The following is a 12,932-nucleotide window of genomic DNA, read 5'->3' on the forward strand; positions in this document are numbered from 1 at the left end:
ACTTTTAGGACCAGACTCTGTCCCTAGACAAAAAAAATAAAAGCTTTTGAAAGGTCGTTTGGACTGATCCCTCTCTGCTTATATGGGCAGCATCCTGGGGAAGGGACTGGATGGACTTATTTGCATTTCAGACATACAGAATAGTTCTCAGTAAATAGATCTCTTTGTACCCAGTGCTAAAGTATTTATTCAAGGTGCTGGCCCAGAAAAGGGGAGGGAACTGTTCATTCTCATGCCTGAAAGGGCAGGGGCTGCCTGCTGGAGAGCCGTGATGCCCAGTTTGTTTGCCCTCATGCTGAGGGCACATAGGACTGGCAGTGCCACTCCTTAGCCCCGGAGGCCATGGGGTGACCAGCAGGATCTCTCCTCAGCACCAGTGCAGCAGAGTTTTACCACCCCAATGGGCACTTGAGGGGCTACAGTCTCTCTAAAGAGGCTCAGCCTCCCTAAAGCTGTAGGAGCCTTTTTTGGGGGCTGCTGCTGTTCTTGCTGCATGCCCACAAAGGTGTGTTCCAGGAGAGCCCAGCTCAGCACGTGGAGGCGCTGGTAGCAAACCTTCGGGGTGATTGATGTCCATGCTCCTCTTGTGCACCCTTCAGCAACCATCTAGCTAAGGAGCAAGAGAGCTTCCAGCACCTCTGTTTTCTCAGCCTTGCTGTTAGGGCACAGCCCTCGTGATGACAGTCACCAAGGAGAGAAGGATCCTTGCGGAACCATGGGCTGGGGGACACGGAGGCCGCTCTCCTGCCCTGGTGCGTGCAGCAGGGCAGGTCACAGTCCAGGAGGAGTCATGAGCAGTAATCACCACTTTTCTTGGAGAACAGATAGGAGGGAAGTCCTGAAAGGGCTTGTTTTCATGTTGCAACAAGGGGTCACGGGGTGGAAAGGGCTGAGAGTCATTGCATTAGAGTGTGCTGGAGAAATGAGAGTCTGGCACATCTGACGGTGGCGTGGCACTTGCAGCCCGTGCACTAGCACCGGCTGAAAGTATGCATAAGGCTGCCTTTGCTGCTCTACTTCATCCCCATTGTCCTACTCTTTGACCTATTTTCTCTCACTGTTATCTAGTAATCTATTTTTTAAAGGCTCAGCCCAGTCTTTCCTGCTGGTTGCAGCTGATCCATCTCGCTGCTAGCCTGTGAAACCAGCACCTCCTAAAGAAACATCCCTCTGCCAATTACTCCGAAGGCATGGATTCAGCTCAGCATGAGAGCTTGATTGAAGCCAGTTGGCTGTGCCAACAGGACAGGGATGGCTCAAGAGAGGCTTCATACAAAGTATAGGAACTCTAAACAGCTTTCTTCAGTCTTTTCCCCATCCATGCTCAACCAGAGCCAGCAAAGTCAGAAAAATGGCAATATTTTATCGAAGGGAGGACTTATCCCACATCTCTGCCATCCCCCTGGAAAGCCCACAGAAGGGAAGGAGAGAGTTGCATAGAAAACTGCAGGAGGCAGACGCAGACTTTAGCTCTGAGCCCACCTCTGCGAGACGCAGGGTTTGAGGTTTTTCAGTGAGCACAAGGAGCAAATCCTCTAAGCCCTGTGATTTCTCAGGCATGTGCCCTCGCCGTGGGCACCTCGAGGACGTGCACTCAGAGCACTTGCACAGAGGTCTGGCCCTGGGGGAGCTGTGCCTGTGGCTGGAGCCCTGCCAGGTGAGGGGGAGGACAGAGGGAGCAGGCGCGCTGGATCGCCACACCAAATGTCTGCTCTGCTCGTGTGCAGTCTCTCTGGCCCGCAGCCTTTTGGCTCGCCCACCTGCCTTTTTCCCTTTTTTTCCTTTCCCCCAGCTGAACTGGCGGAGAGGAGGCTGCAGCTCCTTTCTGTCCCTGCAGCTTTCCTGTCTGGCTGACGCTGTGCCCTGGACACAGATGTCTGCATAAATACGGATCCTGCGAGGCACACGTTATGCTTGCGGGAAGAGTGTGGAGCAGGAAGATGCTGTGATCCATAGGTGGGCTGTGAATTGCTGCCGTCCTGTGCAAGAATGAAATAACAATAACAACTAACAACATACTGCCTTAAACCGTCGTTTTTTAGAAAGAAGATTTCGGTACATTTTCACAATTAATTACTTGTCCAGGCAGCTACTTCGTTTAAAAGGGTCCCATCCACATAGCTCACTCTCTGTGCGCTCATTAATGCTCGAGCTGTGTCACCTCAGGCTAACCTGGTGGCTGTTGATTGAGTCCCGTGACAGCTGTTTGCAGAGGTTTGCCCTGCTCCCTGCCAGGAGCCTGCCTTCCTCCTCCAAATTGCCTCTCGGTTCCAGGCAGGGTTCAAATTTCTGAGTGAACGCTATCCTGGGCAAAATGGTTGGATTTCTAAGAGTAATGGGTAAGGCATGACAGATAACATCCTGCACACCCCCAGGAGTGCACGTTACAGCTTGAAGGTGTTGGTCAAGGTGAACCCTGGACCGAGCCCATAAACATTTAAGTCCCAGAACAAATGTTTGGGATTGTACAAACATGTTAATGACCTCCAGTTAATTGGCAAGCAATTACCTTGAAGTAAAAATAGCTTTCCCATTGCTGAGCAGTCACAAGAGTTCGTGTTCCCCCATGAACACTGAAATTTTCGGCCAAGGAGCCTTGTCCAGCTTGCCTTCTGGATCCTGGCAGGTTTGTGATCAAAAGTTTGCTGTCCCCAGCACCAATTGCTGTTTGTTTGTGGTATAGACTCAGCAAACAGAGCTGTCTGCCAAAGCTAATTTTCATGCTGCCCTTTATTAAAGTTCTGCAGTTCATAATGCAATGAAAAAGTAAGATCATATTGACTGGCAAAAGCGTGCGGTTCAGCAAGGGAAAGTACCTGCTGTGTGCACTATAAAGGAGCTATCAGTGAAAGCTAGGTAAGTATTTTTAACCTAAAGACAGCTTTGCAGGCTATAATGTGTCTCCTACTGAATTTTGAATCTTTCTGGTCCTTTGCATGACAAAAATACACAGCTGGACTGATTTCACTAGATGTGTATTGCAGCTGAGAAGCAAGAGGCCTGCACCTAACACAGCTCTTGGGACTCCAAGTGCGACCTGTGGGCAGGTGTTTGACCTGTTGCCTCTCTGCCACCTACAAAAGTCAGCAGCATCTTTTCATGAGGTCTCCAGTCCATACAAACCATCAGCTTCTCTTAGAACTTGGATCAAGTCGCTTGATCCTCCACAATACTTTGGAGGAAAAAAGGCCCAAATTTTCCTGATCTGTAACTAAAACCACACCTGGGTTTCTTTCCTGGAAGAGTTTATCACAGCATTTCTAGGAAGGCAAAAACTGGGCACATGTGAATGAGCAGAGTCTGTTGCTGAAGTCCCATGACGCTGGGGCTCGTGGTGGCTCAGATGAGCTGGCACGTGGTGCAGGGTGGTTCCAGCTGCAGAGCCACATCTGCTCCGTGTGCTCCACAGCATCGTGTGACAGCGGGTGAGGTGCTTGCTGTTTGTTCCATCCCTGTCTCCAGCTGCTCCCAGCCATCCCTCTCTCCAGGCACTGTAATGTCATGCTGAGGAGGAAGGAAGCAGGTGACACTGGGAGCCTCAGGAGAGCCAGGATGTCTGGCATCCTCATGGATGCCTCTGGATGCTGTGGTGTGGTGCAGGGTCAGTCCACAAAGATCTTTCCAAAGCAGCCAGCGGTCTCTGCCTTGTGTCCTGGAGGAGTGAGGGAGCGGCAGATGGAAAAAACAAAACTAGCAAAGTGCCTTTCACAATCCTGGCAGCAGTACTTGGCAAACAGAGGAGCCACAATGGTGGAGTCTCAGATTGTGCTCCCTGTGCAGCCTGGCTTTAGGAACTTTGGTGTTGTTGTGAGCCTTGAAAGAGCTCCTGTTCCCTCAGCTGGCTCCTATGGCCTTGCATTTGGTATCTTCAGGTGCTTCAAGCAAGAGGAGCTGTAATGGGTGCAGATACCAGAGCTTTCCAGGAAACATTCAGGTACAAAAGCAGCTCTGTTTGCTGTAGCTGCCTTGAATTAAAGTTCTGTGCCTATAGTGGCAGACCAACTTGCTGGCAAACATTTTGAAAAAAAAAAAAAAAAAAAAGGCATTGATCCAGAAAGGCACTGTGCACAAACTAAGCTTGGTATAAATGAGTACACCTGTGCTCAACACCAGGCACGTGATGAATGCTCTGCTAGATCCTAGCCAAAATAAATTGAAAATAAATATTGGTGTGCACTGGTGGAAGATGAATGCTGGTCTTGTAAGCAGGAACGCATGTGGCAGAAACAGGAGCCTCCCGCTCTGCGTGTCAGCTGGGGATATCCACAGGGAGGGTCACGTGCACTCCTCTCAAGCTCACCAGCAGAGCTGGTGAAAACAGGTTTTGATTTGAATGAGTTATGACCCATTGAAAATGGCATCATGTGTAACCACAGTAAATTGTCATAATGAGATCACGAGGCTCACAAGAAGTGAGCGGCAAGCAAAGAGGCCTCGTTCCGCCAGCGCCCACGGCTGACAGCCCAGGGCTGCAGAATGCAACCCGGGGGCACGCTCCAGCTCCCTGGGCATCTTTGTTGATTTAGTGACAGGACCAGGGGTTGCACAGCCAGAAAAAAACTCATTGGAAGTTTTGAGTTAAAAAGCAGAAAAAAAGCTAAAATTCATACAGATTTGCATTTAGTCTTATCCAGGGTAACAGAGGGGACTGGGCTAACACAAAGAGTGGACAAACATGAATACTGTAAGTGCTGCCATGCTTACCCAGCCTTAGCTTGGTTGTTTCTAAATCATGCTGCTGTAGGAGGGGAGGGTTTGGTGATTGGGGCAGAGCACTGCAGAGTTGAAAGGAAATCTTCCTGGAAGCATGATAAAGCCTTGGTGTATCCCCAGCTCACAGCTCTGCCAGGCCAGCCCTCCTGGACCTGCTCAGGTACGGCTGCCCTGGGCTGCCCAGCTGTAAATGCTGCAGAATCATCACTGCCTTCTCTATTTTCATAGGAAAAATAGAGGCAAAGGCTAAGATTATGATCAGTTTGATGGACTTAAAACTTTACCAAATACCTGGACAACATAAGTATCGGAGCTCCTGCCTTCCAGGTGTCTTGTAGATGGACTTCTGGAAAGAGCTCCTTTCCATTCCTCCCAACACAGTGCTATTTGTGTGGGACCATTCGCGGCTCAGGGGACTGGAAGAAACACACTTTAGCTCATTCTGCTTCTCTTCTCAAGTTATCAAGTGCACATGTCCAGAGAGGCCCGTTGCAAACCCCATGCACATGGCCCAGCCACATCCTCACGCTCCCCGCGAGGTGCAGGACACAGGTGCGTGCATGTAACGCACTGCCTGCTGCAGGACCTGTTCTGTTCCCTTTGTCTCAGGGCAAAGCAGCTTCCTCTCCACGTGGCTGCCACTCCTCCTAGTCTTGCACCCTTCCGTCTCCTCCATCTGTTCAGCTCTGCACACAAATATCTGTGCCCCTGAGCCATGGAGATAATTCGGGCTCATGTAGATAGGCAGCACCTTCCTGACTCATGCCGTCTGTTTACAGTGGTTTTGTCATGGCTGAATTCATAGCCTGAGTCCATGGATATAGGAACACCCGGCTTGCTGCTGTCCCATGCAGTGCAGGCTAGCCCTTGGCTGTGGGGCTGTGCTTGCATTTATCCAAGATACACACTCTGAACAGCATATTGAAGCCTAAGCCATTCCCAGGACCCTAAATCTCCTGTTGCGGGCAGCTGGATCCAGGTCCTTCTGCTCTTCCAGTAGAAGTGCTTGAGGCTGGTCTGGAAGGCTCTTGTCTTGTTTTCCTGGTGTTGGCTCGCTGACATTGCTGCAAGGACAGCCGAAACAGATGGAGACCAGCCAAGCTGAAGAGACAGAGGGGAAATGTGTCCCTGCATACACTTAAGAGCACAGCAAGGGGAGCACTGAGGCATTCCTGGGGGTGGTGTACCAGAGGAGTCTTCCCAGTGGGGGCATTTCTGCCTGCCAGAGCCACAGATGAATGTGCCAACACTGCCCACACTGCAGTACAGGTGCAGCTGCAGGGAGCCCAGATTTTCCAGTTGGAACCTTCTCTGTAGCTAAGGAGAACCAAGAATAAAGCTGCTTGTTTGAAATACTTTCTGAATTTACTGCTTAAGCTCACTTGCTGTGTGTCATCCACTGAGCAGAAGTCCTTCTGAGCTTTCATTCTCTAGTCTCAGCTTAGTAGCCCTGTATAAACCCCTACTAACATGGCTAATTTTTCTAATACCTGTGTAGGAGAGGAATTTGGACTGGTTCCCTCGGATGAGAGCCATGTCTCTGGTTAGCAATGAAGGCGAGAGTGAGCAAAACGAAATCAGGAACCTGCAAGAGAGGTTGGAGTCAACCATGAGCCTTGTAAAACAGCTTTCCAGTCAGCTGGCTGAGCTCAAGGAACAGGTAAGTGCCCTGTGTGGGTAGCAAAGCGAGCACGTGTGGGTGAAGGTGCTGCCTTCCATCAGGGTGCAGTAAGGACGGTGTTACAAAAGAGACTTTTGTCTCCCGAAGGTTTTATCTTTCCCTCCAGCAAGCTTTCTGGGTAGATACACTGATAGGGGTTTGGAGTGAAATTGTACTCTGTTAACAACAACAGAGATCAGGTAAGGAGAAAAGCCGAGGGGGAATTAGTCACAAAATGCTCCCAGTGAGTGTGCGAGGACAAACTGCAGAAGGGATGAGGGGCTGCATAACCCGGCAGTGAAAGCGCTGTAGTGTCAGGAGTAGCTGCATGATGATGGGAGCCCGGAGGGAAAAAAGCCTTCTGTTTCTGGCTCTTGGGTTTTTCCCCCACTAGGAACATCAACAGTGGCCTTGTGAAAACAATTTGCAGAGCCTGTTGCTTTGCTCGTGTCACCCTTGTGTTGGTGCCCCTCCTGCGGCTCCCGCTTCTCTCCCGTATGGAGCACAAGCTGCTGGCCTCCCTCAAAGCCTCCCTTAAAGCCCTGCTCCTGCCCACACCACCTAGTGTGTTTGCTCTCTCTTCAGGATCAAAAGGCCAGCTCCTTTTTTGCTACAGGTGCTGGTCACTTCTGATTTGCTCATTACAGTTTCAGAAAAGCATCTGTGTGTTTTCTTTATGGGAAGCACTTCAGTGGCATCGACAGAGTTATCTAATTATTCCCCTTCAAATCCCTCCTTAAAACTTTTCCCTGTGAAAAAGCCAACAAAGGTTTAGGCTGGATGTGCTGAGACCATTGCTTATTGTGCTTACCCACACCATCCTGGTGGGATTTTTTTCATCCTCCTCTGGCTGAATCTGTTCTCTCCTGGCTTAAATTTAAACTCTGTGTGGCTGGGGCCATCTTTTAGCTCTGTGATTCTGCAGCACCAAGTGCAAATGCTGACCCTCTGCAGGGCTACACAACACAATAGCAGCACAAATAATACTCCGTAAGACCTGCCGGGGGATAAGAATAATGTATAAATGAGAATAAAATGTCCATACTTTGCAGGAAACAGATCTCCCACTTCAAAGACATCCCTAACTTGTAATTTTCTATGCTGAAGAAAGGAATTCCACTCCCTGTTGTTTTGCTTATATGTATCTTGCTCTGTGACTGCTAAATAATAGTAAAAAAAAAAAAAAATTCTCAACTCGTCTCTCTCTGCCTTTCCACCTTAGATGACAGAACAAAGGAAGAATAAGCAGAGGCTGGGCTTTCTTGGATCAAACACACCCCATGTGAATCATCACATGCCACCATCCTGATACCACGGGGAGAAGCCGTGACTAGCCTTTCATCAGTATTCCTGCTTTATTATAGAATAAAAAACTGAGATTGAGAGGAGTGAACAGTGCCTATTGTTACAAAGTTAAAAACAACCAAGTGCCAAAATGTTAAGTGGTTTAGCTCTGGGAACAATTTGTAGCTGTTTTTCATGGTTGAGAGGGACCACAACCTAGAACGTGAGCGATACAAGGCAGCTCGTTTGTATTCCCTGCCTGGTCCGGCTCGGCCGCGCTCGGCTCTGCGGCTCCAGGGCTCCGGGGCTGCCTGGGACAGAGGCTGGGACAGAGGCTGGGACAGAGGCTGGGACAGCGTTCGGCCGTGCCCTGGGAGCTGACTTCTCCCCGGCAGAACCGAGCTGAGCAGAAGGAGGAGAGGTGTTTATTAAGGCGAGCGCGACAGCCTGGCTCAGAATCAATAGGTCGTCTCTGGCCCACTTGCCAAATAGCAACATTAGTCATATTTGCTTGGCATTTACTATTTTTTAATTACCGTAAATATGTCAGTCCGTAAGCAGTGATGTTGCTTCAAGTAACTTCTACTAGGAGGGAAAGGGGAGAAACCTCTAAAGATTGGGGGAAGAAAGAAAAAAAGGAAAAAGTAGAAAAAGAGTTGCAAAGAGAAACATTAACGCTTTTGAATTTTAGCTGTCACCACGCAATTTCTTATTTATAACATGGAGCACAGTGGATCTACAGCTGTGGGAATGTTATGCACATAACACTGACAACATAACTGGAAGTGATTTCTTTCTCCTGGCTTCAGATGTTCTCGATTAATGTGGCCGTGAGGTTCCACATACTGAGGAGTTAAACCGTGTTTGAAATTCAAGTTCCAATTGAGGATTCAGGGGGAAAAAATTATACCTGTGGTTTGAAGCATGTATGGGATTTTATTTTTTTAAAAAAAGCTTAGAAACGTCTTTCTGTACAGAACTATAATGGTGTCATTACCTTCCATAAACTCATCTTCAGCAAGAGTTGACTTGAGTAAATAAACACCATATTCTGCCAGCTTTCCTCTGAGCTAAAGATCATGGGCTGATGGTTTTGCCTGCCCTCCCTGCTTCTAGAGGTTTGCAGGGAAGCCTGGGGGGAACAGGGGGGCAATATCAGAGAAGCTCCTCCCAGCTCTCGGCCCTACAAAAGGCAGCAGCCAAATCACCTGTGCAGGTTTCTGCTCTATCCTGTATTTTTTGGGATGGCTTGAAAGAAAAGTTACAGGGTTTCCACAGAGCCCTAGGGGACTCTTTTAGGGAAAAAAAATGGGGGGCACAAATGGGAGTGGTATTCACTTTCATTTTCACTGGGTTTGGTTACCAGATTGTCTCGCATTCGAAAATGCACCTCTTGTTACATGGAGTCACTTTTTAAACCAAAATAATTTTGCAATGATATTCCCCTGTAAAATTTTCATTTTGTTATAAAGGACATTTTGATCGAAGGAAAAAAATATTATTGGTGTCAATATTTTCCAGTTTCTTCCTGGAGAAATGCTGTTGTCTTGGTTAAGGCACTATTCAAACCAACAGGCCTAGAGTAAAGGGAAGGAAGAGGTATTTCACTCTCTTTATCCCAAATTCAAACCAGTTCTTGAAGCTATTTTTTTTTCCTTTGTGGCAGTGATGTGACTGGGATAAAAGTAATATATTTTAGTAATATATTTATATCTTCTACCACTAAAGCATTTCCCATTGGCTTCAATTGTGTCCTTCAAAAATAGTGTGGAAATCAGAGGTTTGTGTATTTTACTGGAAGAAAATCTCTTTCCGTTGGCCTTAGTCCAGAGAGCACCTGCTTGTGAGAGGTGATGGCCAAAGGAGCTGCCCACAAACATAAAGTCAGTAGTAAGTTGGTGGAGACTCAGACCCTGTAGCTGTATTAATTCAAATTAGTTCATACTGTTAATCAGATCTAGCCGCAGCTTCTGTTACAACAGCAATTTCCTCTTCCTCGCACATGTGGTTATAAAACTCAAAGCACAGTTCGATTATAAGATAAATTAAACTTTCATTATTTATTGGGGGGTGGGTGGTTAGCTAATACTGGAATTGGTTGGCACTTTTCTTGTTTACACTCAGAAAAAAGCAGCTGCACCGCTGCACATCAGGGGAGGTTTCTGCTGCTGGAGCTGGAGGAACTTGAGGCTCGATGGGTTTGTGCCCCAAGCTCAGGGCTGCAGTTGGCTGCTGCTGGTGCTCCCTCTGTCTCACACCCCAGACCGCGTCCCCTCGGGCTCAGGAGCCCAGGTCCTGCTCTTCAGAAGGGAGAGTTACAGCATCAAAATCAAAGAGAGAACAGATGCTGGCTTGCCTTTGCCAGGGTGCCTTTCTGCTGTTTGTAGCTTCCCAGAGAGACCACCTTAATCAGTAACAGTAGGTGATGCTACTTGCACAGACTGTAAATGCATTTCACTGAGAATTTCGACATTTTTGCTGTTTCTGTCAAAACTTAGGCCCTGCCCTGCTCTCGTCCGTGTGAGCAATCTGTACAGTCCCACGTGGTAAGGCAAACAGGAGGCTCCTTGTGTGGATAATGGCTGCAGGGCCAGGCTCCAAGACTTAAAGATTGTGAAATATCCCCACGAATGAGTTTATAACAAAAATCATTGTTTTATACATCTATTTATGTGTATATCTTTGTTTAATGCAGCTGGGGTATCCTCTTCCTAGGCAAGTATCATTTACTTTACCTATTTATATGAAATGATTGCAAAGAAGTTAAAACATCTAAGAGCTTTTAATGCCTTAGAGAGATTTATAATTATAAGCTCCTTGACAGTTAAAATCTACTTAAGTAAATGTGTCCATTGCTGCCGAATGTAACTTTTAATAAAGTGTGTCATTTTATAGATGTCTGTCTCATTCTTGGTGCTAAGGCTGGGGGGAAATGTGTGTTCTGGTTTGGGAAACCCAGGCTCGTGGTCGTGGGTGGGGGACCAGGCTGTGGGTGTGCATCCCTTCCTTCAGCTGGACAGCCCGGATGGATGGAGGCTGAGCGCAGCGAGGGAAGCGAGGGTTTGTTTTATTTCAGGCACCCATTGCTCTGTCCAGGATGGTGGATCCAGGAATGCCGCTTTTCCCGGAGGTTGAGCCGCAGCCGGGTATGTGATTTGCTCGAGTGCTCTTTGTTCAGGCCAGGGGAACCCTGGGTGAAGTGGACAGAGGCAGGGATCGTGATGGATTGAGTGTCACAGGTGGAGAGGAGCAGGCTCAAGCCAAACAGCCTCAGGGTTTCTGCTGCTGCCTGATCTTTTCCAGCCTTTATGATTCCATGATACTGTGATGCAGGCTTTTCTGTGTAAGAATTTTTTGCACCTTTTTTTCTTTTTTCTTTTTTTTTTTTTTTTCCAAATGTTTTTAGTGTAACTCTTTCAAGTAGCACATTGAGAGAGAGACCAAGGGCTTTCCCCACTCCTCTGGGTGAAAGAATTGAGAAAGACAAACATCTTAAAACTGCTGTGTCTCTCAACTGAGACAACTTGGGCTGAGGAAATCTGTGGTCTTGTGAAAAAAGAAAAAGCCCTCCCTACAAACCTGTGGCTGATAAACTACAACATACATGTGCTTTTTTTGCTTTTTCCCAGCTGTTTTTGTTACAGATAGTCAATATTAATGAGGAAAAGAGTAAGTCCTCTTCTTAGTGAGAAAAAGCCTGCTAATCAATTACTAAGAAAAATCCTATTAAATAGAGCATGCTGTTTCTCCTGTGCACTTCTTCCACCAACTTGCTAAGGTTTTGAGTAGAACTAACTTTCTTTCCTATTCTCTGGTATGATTTTAAGGTTAAATAGAAAGGAGCTTGTTTACTACTAGGTTTGTTAGATGGTTTTGCAAAAAGGATATCCTAAGAGAAAACGGGGTTTCACGCAGCAGGCTTTCAAACTAAGATTACAGTCAGACTTAAAAAGCCCCCAAACCAGCATTAAGCTTCTGAGCCCAAAGGGGAGCAGTTTTGCATGCAGGACTGAGAAACTAATGCCAAGGCTTTTCTTTTTAAAAATGCTTCCCCTCAAGGCACATTTTAATTCAAGAGGTGTTTCAGGGAGCAAACCTCTCCCTCGGCACTGGCTCATGCCTCTGTGGCGTGCAAGTGAATTCTGCTCCTCCCTTTCCACCGTCACTGCTGCTGCTGCTGTGACAAAAGCATCTGCAGGCGAGGATGTTTTCTTTGGACAGCACATGCTTATTTTCTGGGGAAGGCTTCCAAGTTTATTTTTGAGGGGAGAAAGCTGAGATTTAAGGCTGCTAACCTCTCCGCTGTCCCGGGATGCCCGCAGGAGCGCGACTCCTGCTTGCAGGTGCCCATGCTGAACATCCTGAATTTGCACAAAATCATTCAAAATCCCTCAAAAGGAACTCAGGCTGTGGGGGTTTAAAATGTGCTGTGGTGTATTGCTATCATCAGCTCACACTTGCCCGCTCTATTTATATGCTGCACTTTTTCAGGCCGAAGCAGGAAGCTGCAAGGCACAAGACGAGCAGCCTTTCTAACTTTGCTATTTCGACGTGTTTATCTTGCTGCAAACAGCCAAGAGTTACCTTTCCTTTTATACTGGAAGTTTCTTTCTCCATGTCTCCACCTTTGTCTGCTGCCACTCAGGTAAGGTGAGACCTGGGCACGTCCTGGACCACGGGGCATTACCTGATAAACCAAAGCAATAAGCTAAAATGTGTAGAAGCATGGTCAACCTGGTGTCCTTAGGACTTCATAATTCTGTTTAAATGTTGTAGATCATCAACATCCAATATCTGACTCAATATAAGCAGGAGGTTTTCCTAGCAGCCCTTCTTGTGGTAAGTTATGGCACGGTCTCCATCCCCTGATGGAGCAGCCATGTGGCCTTTGCCAAGGCAACCCACACCCGTGTGCGAGGCTGTGGGGTCAACTCAGCCACTGCTGTATGTGGGCCCTGTCACCTTTCAGATTTCATCCAGATGGCAAGAGCAGTGTGGGGATCCAGTTACAGCCCAAAGGCTCCAATTCCCTTTATGAGTTACTCCTTTCTGGCCCTTCAAAATCTGCAACATTTATAGCCTTTGTTCCCAGTAACCCTGAGCTGCCACAAAAACTGTGGATTTTGGGCACATCCTCAGTGTTACCTGTAATGGCCTTCACTGGGATATGTCGATCTGAATTTCACAATCCTCTCCTAGGGGCACTTGCTCCCTCACCAAAGACATAAGGATATTTTTCCTTGCTTCTTCTTCCCTGCCCCTACAGCATTACAGC

At 47.6% G+C, this 12,932-nt stretch overlaps 1 protein-coding gene across 5 annotated transcripts in view; it reads left to right on the forward strand.

Annotated features, from left to right (window-relative positions):
- Positions 1-10,553, forward strand: part of ITPR2 (inositol 1,4,5-trisphosphate receptor type 2) — a 245,589-nt gene extending 235,036 nt beyond the window's left edge. For all 5 annotated transcript variants that reach the window (XM_042050417.1, XM_042050418.1, XM_042050419.1 and 2 more), the window contains 2 exons: positions 6,212-6,373; positions 7,596-10,553. In XM_042050417.1, coding sequence (XP_041906351.1) covers positions 6,212-6,373; positions 7,596-7,682 — 249 coding nt within the window. In that variant the 3' untranslated portion in view covers positions 7,683-10,553. The remainder of the gene's footprint in view (positions 1-6,211; positions 6,374-7,595) is intronic.
- The last annotated feature ends 2,379 nt before the right edge of the window (positions 10,554-12,932 follow it).

The sequence above is a fragment of the Corvus kubaryi genome, unplaced genomic scaffold (assembly GCF_017639235.1).
Source record: "Corvus kubaryi isolate FWS band 111438036 unplaced genomic scaffold, C.kubaryi_AGA036_p1.0 74, whole genome shotgun sequence".
In the NCBI taxonomy this organism is placed as follows: domain Eukaryota; kingdom Metazoa; phylum Chordata; class Aves; order Passeriformes; family Corvidae; genus Corvus; species Corvus kubaryi.